Source organism: Charadrius vociferus, unplaced genomic scaffold (genome assembly GCF_000708025.1).
Source record: "Charadrius vociferus isolate BGI_N301 unplaced genomic scaffold, ASM70802v2 scaffold559, whole genome shotgun sequence".
NCBI classification, from domain to species: Eukaryota; Metazoa; Chordata; class Aves; order Charadriiformes; family Charadriidae; genus Charadrius; species Charadrius vociferus.
Window position 1 is genome coordinate 579,713 of NW_009650252.1, and position 19,865 is coordinate 599,577.

The 19,865-nt window shown below is 58.4% G+C and overlaps 1 protein-coding gene across 1 annotated transcript; it reads right to left on the bottom strand.

The window, feature by feature from the left end:
• Positions 1–1,447: 1,447 nt before the first annotated feature.
• Positions 1,448–19,416, bottom strand: TRPM2 (transient receptor potential cation channel, subfamily M, member 2). Its single transcript, XM_009893079.1, is given in 32 exon segments — positions 1,448–1,573; positions 1,831–1,947; positions 2,429–2,530; positions 3,094–3,199; positions 3,386–3,472; positions 3,780–3,881; positions 3,974–4,050; positions 4,409–4,560; positions 4,969–5,056; positions 6,137–6,224; positions 6,344–6,476; positions 6,627–6,808; positions 7,088–7,271; positions 7,727–7,898; positions 8,041–8,173; positions 8,508–8,626; positions 9,202–9,417; positions 9,420–9,632; positions 9,794–9,939; positions 10,244–10,373; positions 11,018–11,155; positions 12,730–13,080; positions 14,444–14,565; positions 14,805–14,907; positions 15,294–15,494; positions 15,725–15,786; positions 16,303–16,483; positions 16,911–17,077; positions 17,467–17,647; positions 18,125–18,293; positions 18,792–18,877; positions 19,222–19,416. Coding segments are annotated over 32 exon segments (4,629 nt in total).
• Between the last annotated feature and the right edge of the window lie 449 nt (positions 19,417–19,865).

Consider the following 19,865-nt stretch of genomic DNA (forward strand, 5'->3'; position numbering starts at 1 on the left):
CTGCTGTTGTGCAAAAAACTGGATGGGTTTGGGGGGGGGGGGGGGGGAGATGAGGGGGTGCGAGTCTGCCAGCAAAGGGAGTTTGTGCAACAAGAATAGGGGGTGGGAACACTCAAACTGGGCTTATCCTGGAAGCACGCTCCAAGCACGGCCTCCAGGAAAGGCCCCTGGTGACACAGCCGTAACAGACCACCAGCCTCTGGTCATTTAATACGTGGTTTATTGAGCTGGGTTGACTAAATTGCCACTTGGACACACCACCCCCACCCCCCTCCCCCTCCACTTGCCAAGCCCCAAGTGCATCACTGGTGAAACTGCAGTTGTGCTGTAGTGGCCACCAGTGTGGGAAGAGCCGCCCTGGCTGACCGGTGGCTGATCCATCGGGAGAGAGTGGGGGGAACTGAAAGCTCTCCCTGAGCAGTCCCAGGCATAATATGCCACCATGGGGCTGTTCTGGGCTATGGAGAAATGTCTCCACTGTGCCTTGTTGTCCCCATGGCAGGCAACAGAAAAGGTGAGTAAAGGACCCCTTAAGAGCAGAGATGTCTGGGATGGACACACTGATGTCCCCTCTTCTGTCCCTACCTGCCCAAGGGACCACAGAGCACAGATCACCTGGGTCCTAGCAAGCTGCGCCTTTCCGTCCATGTGCACAGGGGGATGGGACAGGCAGGGGACATCTGCTGGTGCCTTGCCTCAGGCAGAGGGAAGGAGTTCTGCTACAAGACGGTGCTCAGCATACACACGCAGGACCACGTAACAGTATGGGATATGGAGGGGGTGGACCTGTGCGGAGCTATGAAACCATAGGTATATAAGCCAAGAGCTGCTCACACCTTCGGAAGTGCTGGAGCACAGCTCAGGACCATGTTGTTGGGTCTGAGGCAACCAGAGGTACGGAGACAGCTGCCACAGGAGCAACCTGAAGGGCAGTCAGGAGCTTTAGGTGCAAAAGACCCCCAAGCCTTCTCCAGAGCAATCCCCTGGGAGCTGTGCCAGTGGGGCTGCCAGGGCTCGGAGCGGGAACGGAGCTGCCCAGTGGGTACGCTGGGTGGAGGGGTAGCTGGGGCTGGCAAGTCCCAGTGCCCACACCAAAGCAAGGAGCGGGTAGGAACTGAGAGGAGGAACACCTTGCAGGAAGAGCCCTGTGGCTCTGCTTGGCCGAAGCCCTAGTGATGTGGAAGCACCGAGAGACAAGCTGGAGCTGAGCTTGGTGGCTTAGGTGACCAGGATGCTGCGTAGGCGCTGCCCAGGCAGCCCCTGCCCCCGGCTGCTGGGGAGGGGACAGTTTTCCTCCCAGAGACCTGCTATGGACATTCACCGAGGCGACCAAAGTACCTAGGCTCCAGTAGCTGCCCATGGTCTCACAGGTGAGCTGTGGTAGAGCCGCAGGTCCCAACCAGAACCTGGTCTGGGGCAGCAGGAGCCCTGGCCTGTGGTTGAGGACTCAGTAGTAGGCGCCCAGGAGGGTTGAGACCTTGTGCAGGAGCTCCTTGTGGTTGGCATGCAGGGGGATCCTCTTGTCCAGCACTTGCCAGCGGATGCATAGCTCCGGGTCGCAGCCCTGGAGGAACTGGAAGGGTACCAGAGATATCACCTACACGCTGCTGGCGAGGGGACATGCCAGCCATGCTCAACAGCACCTCCAGTCCCCAGCCTCCTGCCCTTTTTCTCTGGAGCCCCCATTGCACGCCACCCCATGTTCTTCCTCCATGAAGCTGGAGAAGCCCACTCTTGATGAGGACGAGATGTGGGTCGGGAGATCTGGCTCCTCTGCCCCACGTCTGCTGCGAGCTGGGTCAGGGAGCTGCGGAGGCGAGGGCCCCGTACCGAATTCAGCCGCTTCATCTCCACATCGTTCTGGTTGTCGAAGTGCACGCTGACGGCGACCGTCTCGACCCAGGCGTTGTCCGTGTTGCGGGGGTCATCAAGGTACCCCTTGTGTATCTGTGCAGGAGTGCCACATTAACAGAACCCTCACCACCTCTCTGGGGACACAGAGAGACCCCTGGGGGTGGTGGTGGGGCATCACCCCAAAGCTCTTCTGCCCTGCTGGAGACCAGTGCCCTGTTCCCACTGCAGCTGGAGCTGTGGAGAGCGATCGCAGCAGGCAGAGGCACTGGCATGTGCAGCCCCCCCTGGGGTCCCTGGGCTGCCTCCCAGCACCCTGCGTGGTGTGGGGCCATTAGGCATGTCTCCACCTCTCCCAGCCATTCTGCCCTGGTGGGAGCAGTGGCCAAGGGGTGACGCACCCTGCCCCTGTATACCCGGGGGACACCCACGAGTCCCTGTGGCACCATGGTGTCCACATGTCCCTGTACTGCAGTGATGTCCCCATGTGCCTGTACTGCTGTGACACCTACATGCCCCTATACTGGAGTGACACCCGTGTGCCCCTGCACTGCTGTGACACCCACATGGCCCCCACCTCAGTGCCTTGTTTCAGCAAGTTCTGGAACTGGGGCCAGAACTCCCGGCGCAGGATCCACTTCAGCTTCAGTGGCAGCGTCTCGCCCGGCTCCAGGGACCCCTGCGCCAAAGCAGATGTCAGCCCCGGGGCCTGCCATCAGCTCAGCTCAGCCTCCCTCACTGCCACCAGCTTGGCCATTGGGTGGTTGCCACCACCGCAGAACACGCCACAAACTCTTGGGGGGGGAGGGGGGATATCAAGCAGCAGTGGTGCCTCCCTCCCTCCTCCCTCTCCTGCCAGAAGTCCTCAGCTGTGCCCAAGCACGTGTCTGAGTTGGCCTGATTCAACATCCGGACCTCCCTGTCAAAGGACGCTTTGCCAATTGCTTATGTCATGAAGGACATGTGAGAACTGAAGCCATGGAGAAGGAGGAGGAGGAGGAGGGAGAAACAGGAGGCAGGGGCTCAGGGTGGGTGGGGGTATGTGATGGGACCACCGCTCCCCCAGCACTCCTGGCAGCGCAGCCCCGCACTCAGATGCTCTGCGGGAGGGGTGGAGGTACCTCCTCAGACAAGGCTGGGACACCCGTCTTGTGTTTCTCCCTTTTCTGCAGGGCATCTAGCTGTCGGCTGGTCCCCATGTCCCCAAACCCTTCTGCACCAGCTGCTTCCACCAGCTCTTACCCCGGGCAGAGCCCAGACATCTGACAGTGGGTACTGGGCCACTAGGACTTCCAGCATCTTCTTTAGGCTCTTCCTTATGATGGACCCATCCAAATTCCTCCTCCAGCTGTGAGAGAGGCCCCTGTTACGCTGCAGTTGGACTCAGCTCCCCCCTGCCCAGCAGCGGTTGAATGGGCAGTGGTGACTTTTGCCAGGTCCCGGTCTCTCTGAGATAGCTTCGTGCCCCCTTTTCCATCCCACCTCCCCAGCCCCATCCTGGAACAAGGGCACCTCTCTGTCCCCAGGTGCTCACCGGGTCACCACTGGGTGCAGAGCATGGTTGGGCCCAAAGCAGTGCAGCCTCCCACGGCCTCGCAGCCCTGTCCTGCCCATGGGGTTCCTGGCGGGGAGAGAGAGGGAGCAGGTTAGGATGGCACCGGGGTCCCTCCATGCACCCCGTGATGCCAGTCAAAGCCCTGTGCTGCTCCCCCAGATTTCCCACCACTGCACTGCACTTCTTCTGGGTGCTGCGGTTTTTTTTGGGAGGGGGACAGCCCTGAGGATGATGTGTGCCATTATCCCTGCACCACTATTAGCCGTAGGGAAGCGGGAAGGGGATGGATGCACCCAACACCTCCCGGATTCTCCATCTCCCTGGTGCTTTGCCTCCCACCGAGCCCGTCTGTGCCCATGGCGGATGCACTCACAGGGGCAGCCCATCCTGCACGGTGTAGAGGCCGTGGAAGCTCTGCCGGTCGATGAGCCCGTCCATGGTGTTGTAGTTGATCTTCAGGAGAGACTCCAAGGAGCTGGGGGGGCGGCAGGCAGCCCGGCAGGGAGGGCTGGCTGTGCCGCCCAGGGCAAGGGGCAGAGGAGCGGGGAGCCGCAGGGGGACACTCACGGGCTGAACGGGTCCTGCACCGCCATGTCCTTGTGGTCGGCTGAGTAGGCGGGAGGGTCATAGAGAGGGAAGTCCACCTGTAGAGCACGTGGCCATGTCAGGTCCCCCCTGGCGTCGCGGCTCTGACCCTGAGCCAGCCCCGACTCAGCAAATGTGGAGGTGGGTGGTTGTACCCTCCATCCCCCAACCGAGCACCCCCAGGCAGCCCCAGCACTGCAGATCCCAGCAGGAACAGTACCCGTTCATCCCTCCTCATCCCTGGGAGGGTCTCACGGAGCAGCTGCTCCAGGAAGCCACTTGTCCCAGGGCTGGGGAGAACAGGAGCTCCCAAGCATGACGTGAGTGCAAGGATGGGTCCATTCCTTTTCCCACCGCTGGTGGATCTGCCCCATGGTCCCCTCTCCCAGCCCTGCTGCCCAGGGTCACAGCTCCTACCTCCCAGGGCACCTTCTCGTCCGGCACAGGGAAGCGGAGGGTGTGAGAACCTGGGTACAAGAGGTTTCGGGCAAGCACGTGGTACGGGGGCTGGCTCTCCTCGGCTTTCCCCTCCAGGTCAACCTCCTTCATCTCTGAGGGTTTGCTGGAGCCTGCGAGGCAGAGACGGACAGCAAGGCCCCACAAAGGGGGGTCCTGAGTCCGGTGCTGCAGACCATGGGTCTCCTGAGGGGGCTGGCTGGGTCTCTCCATGGGGATGCCGATGTCCCTTGGGGACCTGGCCCCCAGGATCTCTTCCAACAGACCCCGGAGGAACTCCCCTGGGGATGCTGGAGTGGAAAGCCTCAGCCATTGTCTGCAGGGAGGGCTCTGGAGTGGAGGGTGGGAATGGCCACAGGAGGGGCTGGACAACCTCGCAGAGCCCCCAGACCTCCCTGGGCCAAAGGACCCTCTGCTTCTTAACAGAGGGGTGCGAGGAGCTGCTCAGCCCTGGTCCACAGCCCCACAGGTACCAGCACGGGGACCCCAAGTTTGCCCAGGTGGCGACAGGCTCCACTTACCCACGGGTGGCATGTCCTCCCCTGAGCCAAAGCCGTTGCCCTGCAGCGCCTGCATTATCCACCTCAGGGCCTGGGCATTCTGGAGCACCTGCGTGGGACAGGAGAGAGTCAGTTCCCCCCCGGAGCCCAGCTGTGCCCCGGGGCTCCCGTGCTGGAATACTGTGGGATACAGCCCTGGAAGGAGACACTGCTGCTCTTGGCTTCTGGCGGTACATCGCCCTGGGCAGCAGCAGTCCTCCCTGTGCCCTGACACTCAGAGTGGAAAACCACCTCCCGGGAAACATCTTTTCAAAGCAGGTGGGAATGCTCTCTCCCTCTGCTCTGCCCTGGTGAGGCCACATCTGGAGCGCTGTGTCCAGTTCTGGGCTCCCTGGTTTGGGAAGGACAGGGAACTGCTGGAGAAGGTCCAGAAAAGGGCTACAGAGATGATGAGGGGACTGGAGCATCTCTCTGATGAGGAAAGGCTGAGAGACTTGGGGCTTTTCAGTCTGGAGAAAAGAAGACTGAGGGGGAATCTTAGCAACGCTTATAAATCCTTCAAGGGAGGGTGCCAGGGGGATGGGAACAGTCTGTCTTCAGTGGTGCCCAGTGACAGGACGAGAGGGAACGGGCACAAGCCTGAACATAGGAAGTTCCATCTAAACATGAGGAAGGACTTCTCTGCTGTGAGGGCGGCAGAGCAGTGGCACAAGCTGCCCAGAGAGGTGGGGGAGTCTCCCCCTCTGGAGCCATCCCAAACCCGCCTGGACGCCATCCTGTGACACTGCTGGAGGTGCCCCTGCTCTGGTGGGAGGTGGCACTGGGGGAGCTCCAGAGGGCCCTTCCAGCCCCCACCAGTCTGGGATTCTGTGATTCTGTGAAGCAGAAACAGCAGCCATGCTACGGCTATCTCAGAAAGGAGATGCCAGAGCTGGGTCAGATCTAACTGCTTGGGGTGATCAGCGGAGGCAGGAGCTCATCCCACCACCTCCCACCTTCACCCTGTTCACTTTGGAGTCAAACAAAACATTTCCCATAAGCCTTTTCCTCTCAGATGATATTGCTTTGGCAAGGAAACTCAAACTGTTTGAAGGGGGATTGACTCAGGGGGGCTTTCTCCTGTGCTCTGATTCAGTTGACTCAGCCCCTGGAAAACCTTTCTTAGGCAGTTGCTTGGCTTTTGGCTCACCTGGTCTTCTAGAGAGGCCAGTCTCTGCTCCACCAGCCCCGTCCTCTTCACCCGGTCCAAGTCCAGCAGCTCTGCCAGTACGTCAACCCTTGGAGGGACAGTGCAGAGAGGAACCCCCTAAGCAGCCAGCCCTGCACTAATCCTAACTCTTCCCTGCCCAGGACACTGGAGGATAGAACGACGTCCCTATCTCAGGGTCACAGATACCTCTGTGCAATGTCTCGGATCTTCTGCTCCATGTTCTGCTTCTCCTGGCACTGCTGGTGCTGCAGGTAGTTCTCCTTCAGGTACATCTCCCAAGAGAGGAGGGCAGCTTCTTCATTCTTCTCCAGTTTCTCTTCTGCCAGAGGATGAGGACGGCAGTGCTGTCAGACCCCCAGGCAGCCCAAAGCCCAGTACCACAGCCCAGACGCCAAGCTTTGTGCCTCGGTGCACGGTGCCATGCCCGGGGGAGGGGGAAATGGGCAGGAGGGGACATGCTGGTCCTCACTGAGCTGTTTGTGGTGCGTGGCCGGCCTGCGGAGCAAGCCTCGCCGAACCAGGATCTGCAGGTGGTTGAGGAGGATGAAGGGTGGAGGCGCGGGCGGGCGGCCGTGGTACTCCTCGATCAGGTCGTGCCGCTGGAACTTCCAGATCTGGTCCGTGTGCTCCTGGACCTGCTGGAAGGTGTAGCTGGGGCAGAACCCAGGCGTCAGCCGTGCCACAGGAATGAGGGGGCACATCGTGTCTGTACGGTGCCCCGGCTCCTACCTGTCTCCCTGATCAGCCCTGGCCTGCACCTACTACTTCCACCACATCTAACCCCACCCTAAAGTGCCCTATGCCCTGGTCAGCATGTGCCCAAGGACCCTCCTTGTGCTTCCTCAGCATGCGGTGCCCTGGCCATGGCCAAGCCCGCAAGCAAAGCCAGCTCAATTCACTGTCAGGACCATGGGGCCAGGTCAAACTCACTTGAACATGGCGATGAGGAGGTTGAGGAGGAGAATGTTGGTGAAGAGCAGGTACAGGCACAGTAAGATGACCGTCAGCCACTCTGGGAAGATGGGTTTCTTGTTGTCCTCATTTGTCTCAGGACACTTGGGCTTGTAGGGGTCGGTCCCATTGGGGCTGCACTGGTCGATGTTGAAGTTGACCCCTGCAAGAGAGCAAGGCATGACTCCGCTGCAGCCAACCCTCGCAGTGTCCCATGGAGCACATTGTGCTCTCTGAAAGCGGACAGCATCAAGAGAGCTGAGCACCAGGCAGGGATTTGACCTCCACCTGCATCATCCCGGGTGCTCTGCTCGCTGCCAACAGCTTTGCAGCTGTGGCATTGAGCTGGATCGACTCATGCTAGCATGCTCTCTTGACCGCTTGGGCAGATGTAGTCCCTGGGTTTGCATTGGTAGTGACACTCCCAACATGCCGGAGCAGGGCTCCATCGCCCTGCCCCATCATTGCTTCCCTCCCAGCCTTACGTTGTGCTTGGAGAGGAGCCCTGTGCAGGACTTCCATGGGCCAGCACGGTAGGAGCTAGGCAGACCATGGCATGAGCTTGGTACCCCTCAGCCTTGTCACAGCCACCCCGCTCATGCCACTTGTGTCCCTTACCGTCGATGTAGGAGGGAATCTGCCCGAAGATGGTCAGGTAGGAGTGGTAGACCACGCCACGGAAAAGCCACTCCATGCGTTCCTCATTGTGGATCAGGATGGCCTGCTTGGCAACCCCAAAGGACACCACCCACACCGCTAGCAAGAAGAGGAAGAAGAAGACATCCTTCATCTGCAAAGACAGAGGGGAAGCGAAACCGTGTCCTGGAGCAAACCTCGCTCCAGGATAGGACAACACGGGTGGCACATCCATCCCATGCAGGCATCTGGCTGCCCCAGCCGATCACCCTGGCAGGATGGAGGGGAGCTCTCACCATGCGCTTCACAATGATGATCTTGGGCCCCAGCGTTTTACTGACTGTGAAAATGTGCATCAGACGCAGGCAGAAAATTATAAAAGCCAGTGACAGTATGATGCGCCCGGGATATAAAGTTGACGGGATCAGCCTGGGCACAGAAGAGAAGAAAGAAAACACCTCAGAGCCACCAGTGTGGGGATTTTTCTTTTTTCTGATCTCGCAGCGTTACATTTCTGCAATATCAGTGAGCTTCCCCAATATCAGTGAGCTTCCCCAGAGTGCTGGGTGAGAACTGTGGCATGAAAAACGTCTCTCCTAAAAGCGGAGGGAAATTGATCAGAATCAACCACGTGGCCAGGAAAATCTCCATTGGCCTTTGGAAGAAGAAATCGCAATTAAAAAACCTGCGCAATTCTCACGCTAGTTTTGTAGCCCCCAGCTGTGGCTTGAGCCTGCCCACCACGGGTGGCTCTGCAACTCACCTGCAGGTCAGCCCAGTGATAAAGACTAGGATGGCACAGATATCCAACTTATTCCAGAAGTCCTTGAAGTACAGGGAAGCCATTTTCACCACCCCAAACCCATCTGGATCATACAACAGCTGTTGGGAAGAGAAGAGGGGTTGGTGTTTCAGTAAAAGCCTTGTGAGATACTCACGTACCTTGTAGAGGGGAGGGACCACACAGACCTGCTGGCTGTCACTGGACCCTCTCGCTCACCCAAAGTTAACGTGAGCCTACAGGGTTTTCTCTCTCGGGGCATGGAAGGAGCATGGGGAGAGATACCTGAGATATGGGGCTCTTTAGTCTGGTGAGGGAAGGCACTGAGATGCTGAAGCAAAAGCTGAAAAAAATCAAATGTCAAGCAAAGCCTGGAAATGCTACTGGAAATAAGTGCCCAAGGAAGGAGGTGGTCCCTCCATCTCCTGATGTTTTTAGCTCAAAACAGCATGTCTTTCTGCAAGTACCGGGGGCCAGGCCAGGCAATGCCAAGGAGATTCTCTGGCCTCAGAGATGAGGGGATCTGGCAGTCCCTTGTGCTGGGAGCTCTCCAAATGGATGGCGACATGAGAAGCAGCACAGGAATGTGAGCTACGCAGAACCTTCCAGGAGCACCCATAGGGGTGTCTCTCCCTCCTCTCACCTCCTCCCAGCCTCTGCTCTGCCTGCTCCGTACCTGGCGGGTCTCCTCACACACCAGGGAGAAGAGCCAGAAGTAGATGAGGTACTCCCGCCAGGACGGCAATGGCTGGAAGTCAACCATCAGGACATAGGCGAAGAGCAGGAGGAAGGTGAAGTAAGAGAGGATGTTCATGTGGAAGATGACGACGGGTGCTGTGAAGAAGGCTCGGAGGCGCGTCAGGCAGCCCATGGGCTGCAGCCTCTTCTCCCTGCGGGGAGCAGGGGTGGAAGGGGGCTCAGCCACCCAGGGAGGTGCCACGGCAGCTTCTCCCAGCCAGCCTTGGTGCACGCGTGGCCCGGCTGCAACAAGTACCTGAAGGTGATGAGGCTGGTGCAGAGAAGTGGGAAGAACAGCATGCACGCAATCACCCGCCAAAGCCCGTTGTCCACACACATTTTCCCCCACCAGACTTTGGTTAGAAAGGCCTGTGAGGAGGGAGGAAGAGGAGCACTGGTTACAGAAGCCCCCCCGCCAAGTCAGAACGGGGCTGCAGGGCAGAGCCCCACCGCTGCCGAGAAGGAACCCTGCATCTGGGGCAGGGGACGCTTGGGCACTTCCCTTCCAAGCACCACTGCTGGGAACCCACCTGGACACCCCCATGGGACACAAAATTCATATTCTTGGCCTCCAACGCCAGCTGCAGACAGGTTGTCTTCCCCCAGGCCTCAGAGACACGGGTGAGGAGTTTCTGGGCTCTCTCTTCATCCTTGCGGTAGCACTCTGTGAACACGCCTGGCCCGGCAGAGACCAGGGGTAGAAAGCTGAGCTCCAGGGCCAGCTTGGTGCTCAGCAAGGCACCCGCAGAGTAGCCCTTTGCAGCAGGATCTGGACATCGCACCACCATGCAGTGGCATCCTCTGCGTTCCCACCACCACCCCGGCACAGCCCTCACAGCACCACCACCCCAACCGTGGCGAGGGGACCCCTGTTTGGCACTATCCACCCCACCCATCACCCCCAGACAACTCCTGGGTAAAGCGAGCCAGCCCTGTAGGGTGTGAGAGCAGTTCTGGCTTGCTGGTCCCCTCCCGCTCACCGATGGCCTTGTGCTCGTACTGCTCGGCCAGGGCCAGCATGTCATCGGTGGTGTCAGTGTCTTCCTCCTCCTTGGCGAGCTCCTTCAGGATTTTGCTGCAGGCCAGAGCGGCCACCATGCAGTCCTGGCTCTGGAGTAGAAGAGACAAGAGAGAGCATGGGGCTCTGTCCCCTGTGCTCCATGTCCCGGCAGTCCTGCCAAGCCCTCCACGGGTCCCACCGGAGGGAAGAAGGGTGTCCCAAGGAGACTGCTGCTCAGGATGGACAGCTTGCTGTGACGGGGGCTGAGCTGTGCTCCCCTGTGGGTGTGGGGGTAACCCACCACCACGGGGAACCCGGGGACACCCCTGCTCTCCTAGCAGGAAGCCTGGGGTGACGGGATGGTATGACTCCACGGCTCTGCATGGCACACTCGCCATGCCACCAGCCACCCTGGGGATGCTATTTATGGGTGGAAGCCTTCTCCAGCCCAGCTGCCGTGCCCTTGTGTCCTGCCTGCGGCATGCTGAGACTTCTCTCAGCCTTTGCAAGGAAGAGCACACTTCTGGCCCAGCATGTACATTTTGGCTGGGAAGGGAGGGACCTGGCATCACGGTGTGTGTCTGGGGATGGACATCAAGTGTCCTCAGGCTCCCCTTTGGCCAGGGTCAGGCTGCCATGGGCCAGCTCGCCTGCTGTCCCAAATGCCAGCAGGCGCAATCTTTCCTCTCGGGGCTGGGAGGTTTGGCTCCATCTGAGCCTCTCAGCTGGGACCGACAGCTCTGGGCTGTGATACCTGGGCCCAGATGATTTCTGCCAGCTCCTTGCGGTTCTGGACCAGAGCCCAGATAAGCAGGTCACGGACCGGATCCATGGTGAAGGCGACTCGGCCGGTGGAGCGCTTGTAGAGGGACCGGAGACTTGACCCCTGAACCTGCAAGGTGTGCAATGGTCAGACCTGTTCTCCTGCAGAAAGCAGACAGCCTCTCAGCACAAAGCCACCCCCGAACCCTGGGTGCCTGCCTCCACCACCCATGGAAGGGTCTTTGCTGCAGATAGCAGGGTGGCCAAGGCTGGACTCATCCTGGAAATGCCATTTTTTCTTGGGCCGGGATCATGAAAGGCTGAGAGACTTGGGGCTTTTCAGTCTGGAGAAAAGAAGACTGAGCGGGGATTGATAAATGCTGATAAATCCTCAAAGGGAGGGTGCCAGGGAGATGGGAACAGTCTGTCTTCAGTGGTGCCCAGTGACAGGACGAGAGGGAACTGGCACAAACTTGACCATAGGAAGTTCCATCTCAATCCAAGGAGGGACTTCTCTGCTGTGAGGGTGGCAGAGCACTGGCACAGGCTGCCCAGAGAGGTGGGGGAGTCTTCCCCTCTGGAGCCATCCCAAACCTGCCTGGACGCCGTCCTGTGCCACTGCTGGAGGTGCCCCTGCTCTGGCGGGGGTGGAACTGGGGGAGATCCAGAGGGCCCTTCCCACCCTGACCAGTCTGGGATGCTGTGACGTGGGGATGTGCCCATCCTGCCCAGTGCACCCAGTCCACGGGGTCCTGCCCACCAGCGTCACGCAGCCACATGGTGCTGTGTGTGTAGGAGGGTGGGAGTTGCACCTTGAATGTGGGGCAGATGACTTGGGCAGGGCTTTAAGGAACTTTAAGTGGGATTCTTGGGCAGGCAAGAGGACAGAGACCCAGTTGCAACCCACAGGATAGTTTCTTGAGCCAGCATTCCCCTCCCTAACGCAACCCTACCACCACATAAACTGGAGATGCATACGTTCAACTTGATGTGCGGGACAGGGATGGAGAGCCGGGGCCGCTCCGTGTGCTTGGGCTTGGGGTAGAGAGGCTGCGTGGAGCAGCCCAGGAGCTCCCGCAGCACCTGGGAGACGTGGTGCAGCTGGATTCTAGGCATTTTGGAACCAGCTGTGTGCTCTCTTTCCTCCAGCAGGACCTTCTGCAGCTTGCTGTGGAAGAGGCAGGATGGTGCCATGTTGTCGTAGAGGTAAACAAGGGTGTCCCAGGTGACAAACTCCTTGAGGCGCACTCCCTGCTCCAGGACTGGCACAGGCTGCCCAGAGAGGTGGGGGAGTCTCCCCCTCTGGAGCCATTGCAAACCCACCTGGACGCCGTCCTGTGCCACTGCTGGAGGTGCCCCTGCTCTGGCGGGGGGTGGAACTGGGGGAGATCCAGAGGGCCCTTCCCACCCTGACCAGTCTGGGATGCTGTGACGTGGGGATGTGCCCATCCTGCCCAGTGCACCCAGTCCACGGGGTCCTGCCCACCAGCGTCACGCAGCCACATGGTGCTGTGTGTGTAGGAGGGTGGGAGTTGCACCTTGAATGTGGGGCAGATGACTTGGGCAGGGCTTTAAGGAACTTTAAGTGGGATTCTTGGGCAGGCAAGAGGACAGAGACCCAGTTGCAACCCACAGGATAGTTTCTTGAGCCAGCATTCCCCTCCCTAACGCAACCCTACCACCACATAAACTGGAGATGCATACGTTCAACTTGATGTGCGGGACAGGGATGGAGAGCCGGGGCCGCTCCGTGTGCTTGGGCTTGGGGTAGAGAGGCTGCGTGGAGCAGCCCAGGAGCTCCCGCAGCACCTGGGAGACGTGGTGCAGCTGGATTCTAGGCATTTTGGAACCAGCTGTGTGCTCTCTTTCCTCCAGCAGGACCTTCTGCAGCTTGCTGTGGAAGAGGCAGGATGGTGCCATGTTGTCGTAGAGGTAAACAAGGGTGTCCCAGGTGACAAACTCCTTGAGGCGCACTCCCTGCTCCAGGAACAGCTTCACAAACTCTGGCTTGTTGGAGATCAGGGCAGCTGCCATCACGGGGTGGAGATCTGTGGGCTGGCAGGCCAGAGGCAGAGGTGAGGGCCTCCATGGCCTCAGAGCAGGACCCCACCCTGCTCCTCACTCAGATGGGGGAAAGTTTTTGCCCCTGAGCACACAAGGAGTTTCCGGGTGTGAGAGAGCAGCTGGGAGGTAACGGCACTTGTGGGACATCCACCAGAGATGCACTTCTGGATTAGTGTGCCCTCTCCTCCGGCAGTGAAGCCCTCTGCTCTCTTGGCTGCTGGGTGGAGGGATGGGGTAGGGCAGAGGGTAGGCCCTCTCCCCAGCTCATGAGGATACACCATACAAATGAACAGGACCTCAAAGGCCTGTCCTCTATGCACAACTCTTCAGCCGAAGGATCATGGTGCCCCCAGCTGGATCTCAGCCAAGAGGGCACTGGCTGCTCCTGATGGTCACCCAGTTTGTGGGGTGTTCCTTTCCAAGGCAACATCTATGTGGGCTCAGAAGTGAAAACAAAGCTGGTGGGTAAGGGGGTACATGTCCGTCCTTGCAAGAAGGTACCTGCTGACCTTCTGCCACAGCTTGGTTTCAGCCTCAGCTTTTCATACCAGCCACATCAGTCCAGGGCTGCCGCACCTCTCAACAGCCCTGGCCTGCGTCGGCAAATCTGAGGGCCTGCCTCATCCTCCCTTCCCAAGAAAAGAGTAGATCTTGTTCAGGCTGTGCATTTTCACACCGTTAAATATTTCCTCTTCAGGATCCTGGTTCCCACCAGCCCTTCCCAGTCCCACAAACAGCATGTGAGCTGGGGGAATTCAAACTGTCGAACAAAATAGGAAAATCCCTCCCATGTCCCCCAGCAGAAAGGACAGAGAACCCTGCTCGGCTTCGACTTTTCAACAGTTGGATCAGGCATGGGCTGGCAGAGCTGGCTTGTGCTGCTCTGCCCCACTCCCTAGTCAAGTTTGAGCAGGGGAGTGCCAGGCTGGGTGGGATGAGTCTAGAGACAACGTGCCATTTGACAACACGGCATGAGCAGCAACCACAGGGCAGAGCTGGCAAGAGGTATTTTTGGCTCTAAGTTGGTGGATTGTCTTTAAAAGACACCAGTTTTGAGCAAAATACCCATCAATCACCTTTGTAAACATTTTTAAGCCAAATAGGACCTTTACAAGCCATGAATTGCAGGGTGCGCTCACCTCTGCTTTGGGTGTTTGAGTGCACTTCTGAAAGACAGGACAGATTAAGAGCCCCTGGCAATGTGATTGTGGGAGTTTAGGGTCCAAGAGAAATGCCCTCAAAAATTCTCCTGAGGCACAGCCGAGGTGAAGAGTGCCCTCAATACCCACAGTCTTCAGATGGGACCTGACAAGCCATAAGCCAGACCAGACAAGCAGCACAGGTACTCCCTTACCTTCCACTCGTGGTCATCCGTGAAGATCTCACTCCGAGCAATGTCCACCCTGTTCCAGGCCACAGCTAACTTCAGCTGGTGGTCCCAGTTCTCACGACCAAAGTGGTCCTGGTTTCGGGATGCTACATGCAAAGTGCATGTGTTAGAATAGAGGATCATATGCACAGTGAGAAGATACCACCTGGAAGCCCCCTTGGAGGCTTGAGCCTTTGGGAGAAACATCTCTCCCCAGTCAGTTCAGCATCACAAGGTCTGGGGACCCCTTGGTTGACCCCATAAGTCAAGCAGCTGCAGGAGGTGACTTGTGACCCCCATCCCATTCATCTTGCCCCATCCTCCCAAGCAGCTCCCCACCACTCACCTTTGAACAGGGCCTGGAGGATGGCCACATCCACGTCCTGCTGGCCATATTTGCCCTCTCTGAAAATGGTCAGGAGCTGCCGGCTCCGCACTATGTCTTGGATCTACAAGGAGAGCCATGGGCAAGCAATCACCAGCGGCATCTCCTTCCTGCTGCTTCCTGCAGCCCCCTTTCCTGCGTGAGTCAATTTCTTGCCCCTCTCAGGTTGCCTGCAGACACCCTGCACTGGGTCTCCCAGCCTGGCTGGGGCTGGTCCTGAATGGTACCACTCTGCCCAAAGGGAGCAGGCAGTGCAGGAGCAGAACTCAAGCCCTTGGGGTGCCCACCAGGACAACGTAGAACACGGCTAGGGGGCAGATGGTTGATCGGCAGAAAATGAGCCTTAAACTTCACACTGGAAGCCTTTCTACTCATGGGCAAGGACCCCTGGGGACGCCTTTGAGCTCTACAAGCTCAGTGAGTGGAGCTGCGTGCCTGTAAGAGGCTCACCTTCTTGGTCCACTCCACCAGCTTGCTCTCAGTGAAGAGCTCGTAGGTGTCGTGGAAGAACACACTCAGCTTCTTCTGTATCAAGCCAATGGTTATCTTGGGCACAGGCAGGTTGGCCACCTGTGCGATGACATCGGCCACACGTCCAGAGCCTTCCACAATCACACAGGGGGTCCCGTTGGTGATGGCATTGTAGATGGTCTGCAACGGAGCAGAGAGGCTGGTCCTAATCCTACCGAGAGGCCAGCAGACCCTCTCTGAGCCTGAGACCCACACTGCCGCTCTGCAGCACTCCCATCCAGCTGCATTTCAGCTCATGTGGCACCACACTCACACCAACACCGGAGAGCAGCACCCCAGGCAAAGAGCTGCCCCCTCCCACCACCACCTCCTCTCAGCTCTGCTGGGAGCAGGCTGGACCAGCTCCTTACATCGAGTGTCCCGGGGCCTCCTTCCAGCACCACGCACACGATGGGGATCTTGATGGCAACACCTGTGAGAAAGCAGAGCCCAGGGTCACCTCCCTGTAGGGCAAATTCCCCCCCATGCAGCTGAATATGGTCCCCTCTGAGCGGTGGGGTGTGAAAGGCAAAGTGGGACCACTGCCCCTGATATGTTGGGCTCCAGGAGGGACAGGAGATGATCTCCTGGCAGTCTGGAGCATGTGTGTGCATGTGTTAGAATAGAAGATCATTGACACAGTGAGAAGATACCACCTGGAAGCCCCCTTGGAGGCCTGGCCCTTTGAGAGAAACGACTCTCCCTCGTCAGCTCAGCATCACAAGGTATGGGTACCTACCTTTGGTGACCCCGTAAGTCAAGCAGCTGGCAGAGAAAGGCTCTTTGGTTTCTGTCACTGAGGAACCAGGTTCCACATCTATCATGACAATCCTCTCAACCCCCTTGCCTGGATCCTCCAGAGAAGCCAAAACCTCCCCTCTCACCAGCGGCCAGGATGGGCACCACCGAATGTCCCATCCCACCTTGTGCCCTCCCCTGTTGCCATTACCTCCTTTCACCTTGGTCTGCTCCGAAATGAACTTCTCCAGTCTGGTCCTCAGGGGGATTTCCACCCCATACCTCCCATGGGTCCCATCATCCACCAGGATGAAGTGGGAGTGGTTGCTGTCCAGGCATGACAGGCTGCCTTGGTTCTCCTCATCCAGTATGTACTCAGCCGGAAAGCCACCCTGTAAGGTGCAGGAGGAGAGGCTCTGGAAAACGCCTGGCAGGGCTGCAGAGGAGCACCAGATGCCCAAAGCAACCAGCATGTGGGACAGGAACAGGCCAGCACACGGACAGTCTGGCCAAACAGCCGTCCCTGCAGTCCTCACGTCAGCCTTGCCCCATGCTCCTCTGTCTCTGCTCCACCTGCCCTCACACCCACAAGGGTCCTCCCAGGAGAAGCGCAGCACCCACACAAGACTGTGTAGGGTAGAGGGGCTTCTCAGCAAACAGCAGCCGGGGACCATCACTCCTAGTGTGGATGGGTTTTACCAGGGCCACCAACCACAGGTATGTCTTGAAGCACCCGTTCCCACCGCAGTCTTTGGCAGGACTTGCCCAGCAGTCCAGGCGTAGGCAAAGCAAACACATCTCCAGCTCTGCCTGGCTCACCATGGGGCAGATGAGGCTCTCTCGGTTGTACACGGTCCCCCAGGTGGCTATGCCAATGGTGACAATCTCGCCCTCCTTGTGGCTGCAGCTCAGGATGAAGTCTCGCACTGCCTCTCCCACCTGTTTCATCACACCAGCGTGGGACCCCCCTGTGATGATCCAGGCCCCTGGGGGTCAGAGAGGGGCTTGGGAAGGGAGAAGCTCCGCTCACAGCAATCTCCTAACGTCCCCCTATCTGACTGCAGGAACACCTGGTCCTCAGAGATGCTCCATTGCCCAGAAGATGTCTTCCCTGCCCACTACATCAAGCCCTGGCAGCACAGGAGATGCCTTTTTCAGCACAGTGTTGCATCTCTCGGTCCAGTTCCCTGTGAGCCTGTGTGCAGCCATTGAGCAAGAACAGTCCATCCCTGGTGGTGGTGGTCCAGACATGGACTTACTGGCCTCCTGGGCCAGCTTGGCATCTCCACTGCAGCCCAACTCACTGAACCTGCCATGGCCAGATGACAAGCCCCTCTCCCACCACAGTCATAGGGAGACCCTCTGCGTCTCTTACCAGTGGTCTGGGCCACTTTGACCAGCCCTTGCCGGAAGATGTTCTTCAGCCTTGGCTTCATGATGAAGTTTTTGGCTCCCCCAGTGACTGAGATGAGCAGGTTGGGTGCATCGAGGCCCCAGTGCTGTGTCATGAGGTGGTAGATGACCCGTGGAGGAGTATCCGAGGAGACACGCACATACTGCAAAAAAGGGAGCATACACACATTTTGGGTAAAAACAATAGGCTCAGGGTAACAAGGCACCTCCACCACAATTTCTCCTGTCCCAACAGAGAATCGGGGGCTTCCCACGCCATTTCCCAGCAGAGTCCTCTTGCTGCTGCCCCAGGCCTTTGTGCATGACCCCATTCCCCTGGGACCAAGCATGCCCAAGACGAACCTAATGACGAGGACAGGGAACAGCCACTCCTTGAAGCATGGGCCTCACTGCCTGAAGATCAGTCTCGTGGTTTCAGAAAGGGAGTAGGTACAGGGCTGGGAGAGAGGGAGGATCCTGTCCCACCCCCCTTTCTTCTGCTTGGGTCAGGGTTGCCTTTGGGGCATTTCCATGCTTTCCTGACCTCCTCTCATTCAGGAGGGAAACACCCGCATTTCATCTGCTATGGCAAGACCTCAACACTGGCTCCCCATCCACCACAGGTGAGAAAAATGGATCACCTTCCCCATCTTCTGTCCCAGGCCCGTGAAGTGGATATCACCGAAGGCATCTGTTGGCATCTCCTGGATGTGCCTGCTGGGGTCCCATTCCTTCCCCAGGAAGATGGGAGGTTTGGCAGCATCTTCCAGGTGCTGTTCCCTGAGATAGCCGCATTCGCACACGATCCGCCTGAAACACACACCGCCAACTGTGCCCAAAACTGTCCAAACCCAAAAGGCAAAGCCCAGCCCTGCCTCGGGCCAAGCAGGAGGTGGTGGCGTTCTCATTAAGAACACTCCAGGCGCCGGCACCTCCTGCCCACCTTGTCCTCCAGCTCACAACTTGTGCAGAAAAAAAAAAAAAGGCATTGTTTGGGTGGAAATAGCCAAAAATTGGTATTTCCGCCTGTAGAGGTTTAGGACAGAAATATTCAGGTTGCTCTGGATAAGCGTGGGAGGAAATGACTGCATGCGAAAGCATCGGGAAAGTTCCTCACTGGGAAATGGAATATCAAGCATGCGGTAACACACAGCAGGGTGAAGAACAAGTCAAAAAGGAGTTTGTGAATCCCCTTGACGCCAGAGCCCTTGACAGAAAGGTGGGATTTTCTGGTGCTGTAGCTTTGTCACCAAACACCCCTTCTGCTTTCCGGGCAGGGGAAGGGGGCTGAGGGACTGCCTGACTTACCCAGAATCTGATGTCTGGGAGCTTTCAACAAAGTAGGTGCACTCCTTCTTCCGGATGTTTTCAGGAATCCACGAGATGAGATTTTCCTGAGGGAGCAGGAAAAGCAGCAAGGGGTGAGGGTTTCTGCAAAGGGCCAGAAGTTATGCCGGGGGCCAGACGCCTCCGGTGCTTGGAGCGTGTCTGGGGGCTTCTTCTGATGTGAAAGAAAGCTCCGTCGCTATCTACAAGGACAAAGCCAGGTGTACTCCAAGGAGAGGAGATGTGAACCCTGGACATGTACCTCCGATGTCTGGGGGGTGGTTCTGCCTGTCCCTAAAACTGCAGTGATCTGTTATTAATGCTCCTGTTTATGAGTCACTGGATAACCCACTAATGTTCTTCCCTCCTGTGTGGTCAACCTCCCCCTTCTTCCAGCACCTCCTGAACTTACCTTTTCATTGCTGCCGGTGGGGAAATGTGCCTTCCGCCGGCTCTTTGAGACGCTGCTACTGCTCTGTTGGAGATTGGGGACCACCTCGAAGTCGCTCATCTTCCTGGGGTGTGTGGGGGGGTCGTCTCCTCTCTCGGGGCATACCTTGTTCAGTTCGGAGGGGAGCACCTTGGTACGCCGGCCACGCACGGCCATGGCTTGCCCCGCTTGGCCTCCTCTCTCCTGTTCCTAGGCTGGGAGGTCCTCAACATCTCCATCCTGAGTGCAGCAGAAAAGAAGGATACCCATGGACTTAAAGCACTGTCTGTCACTCCCTGGGTGGAGAGAGGTCCCACGGGAAACTTGCCGGCCCCTCGCCACGGTCCTGCCACAGGGGCCGCGTCGGTGGTTAACCAGCCTCAGCGTCCACCGTGCTGCCCCAGGGAGCCCATCAGCCTCCGAAAATCGCCGCTGTCCCCCCCAGCCCCCAGCCCTCCTCCCATGCTCTCTGCTGCAGGCGCCTGCGATATTTCTGGCAGCAGGGAAGAGCAGAAACCAGGTCTCTCATGCCAGCAGCCCAAGCACGGCCCTGCGTAGAAAACCCGTATCGACACAGAGACAGAGCGCTCCTCCGCCATGGGGGGGTCCTGCGCCCCCCACGGAGG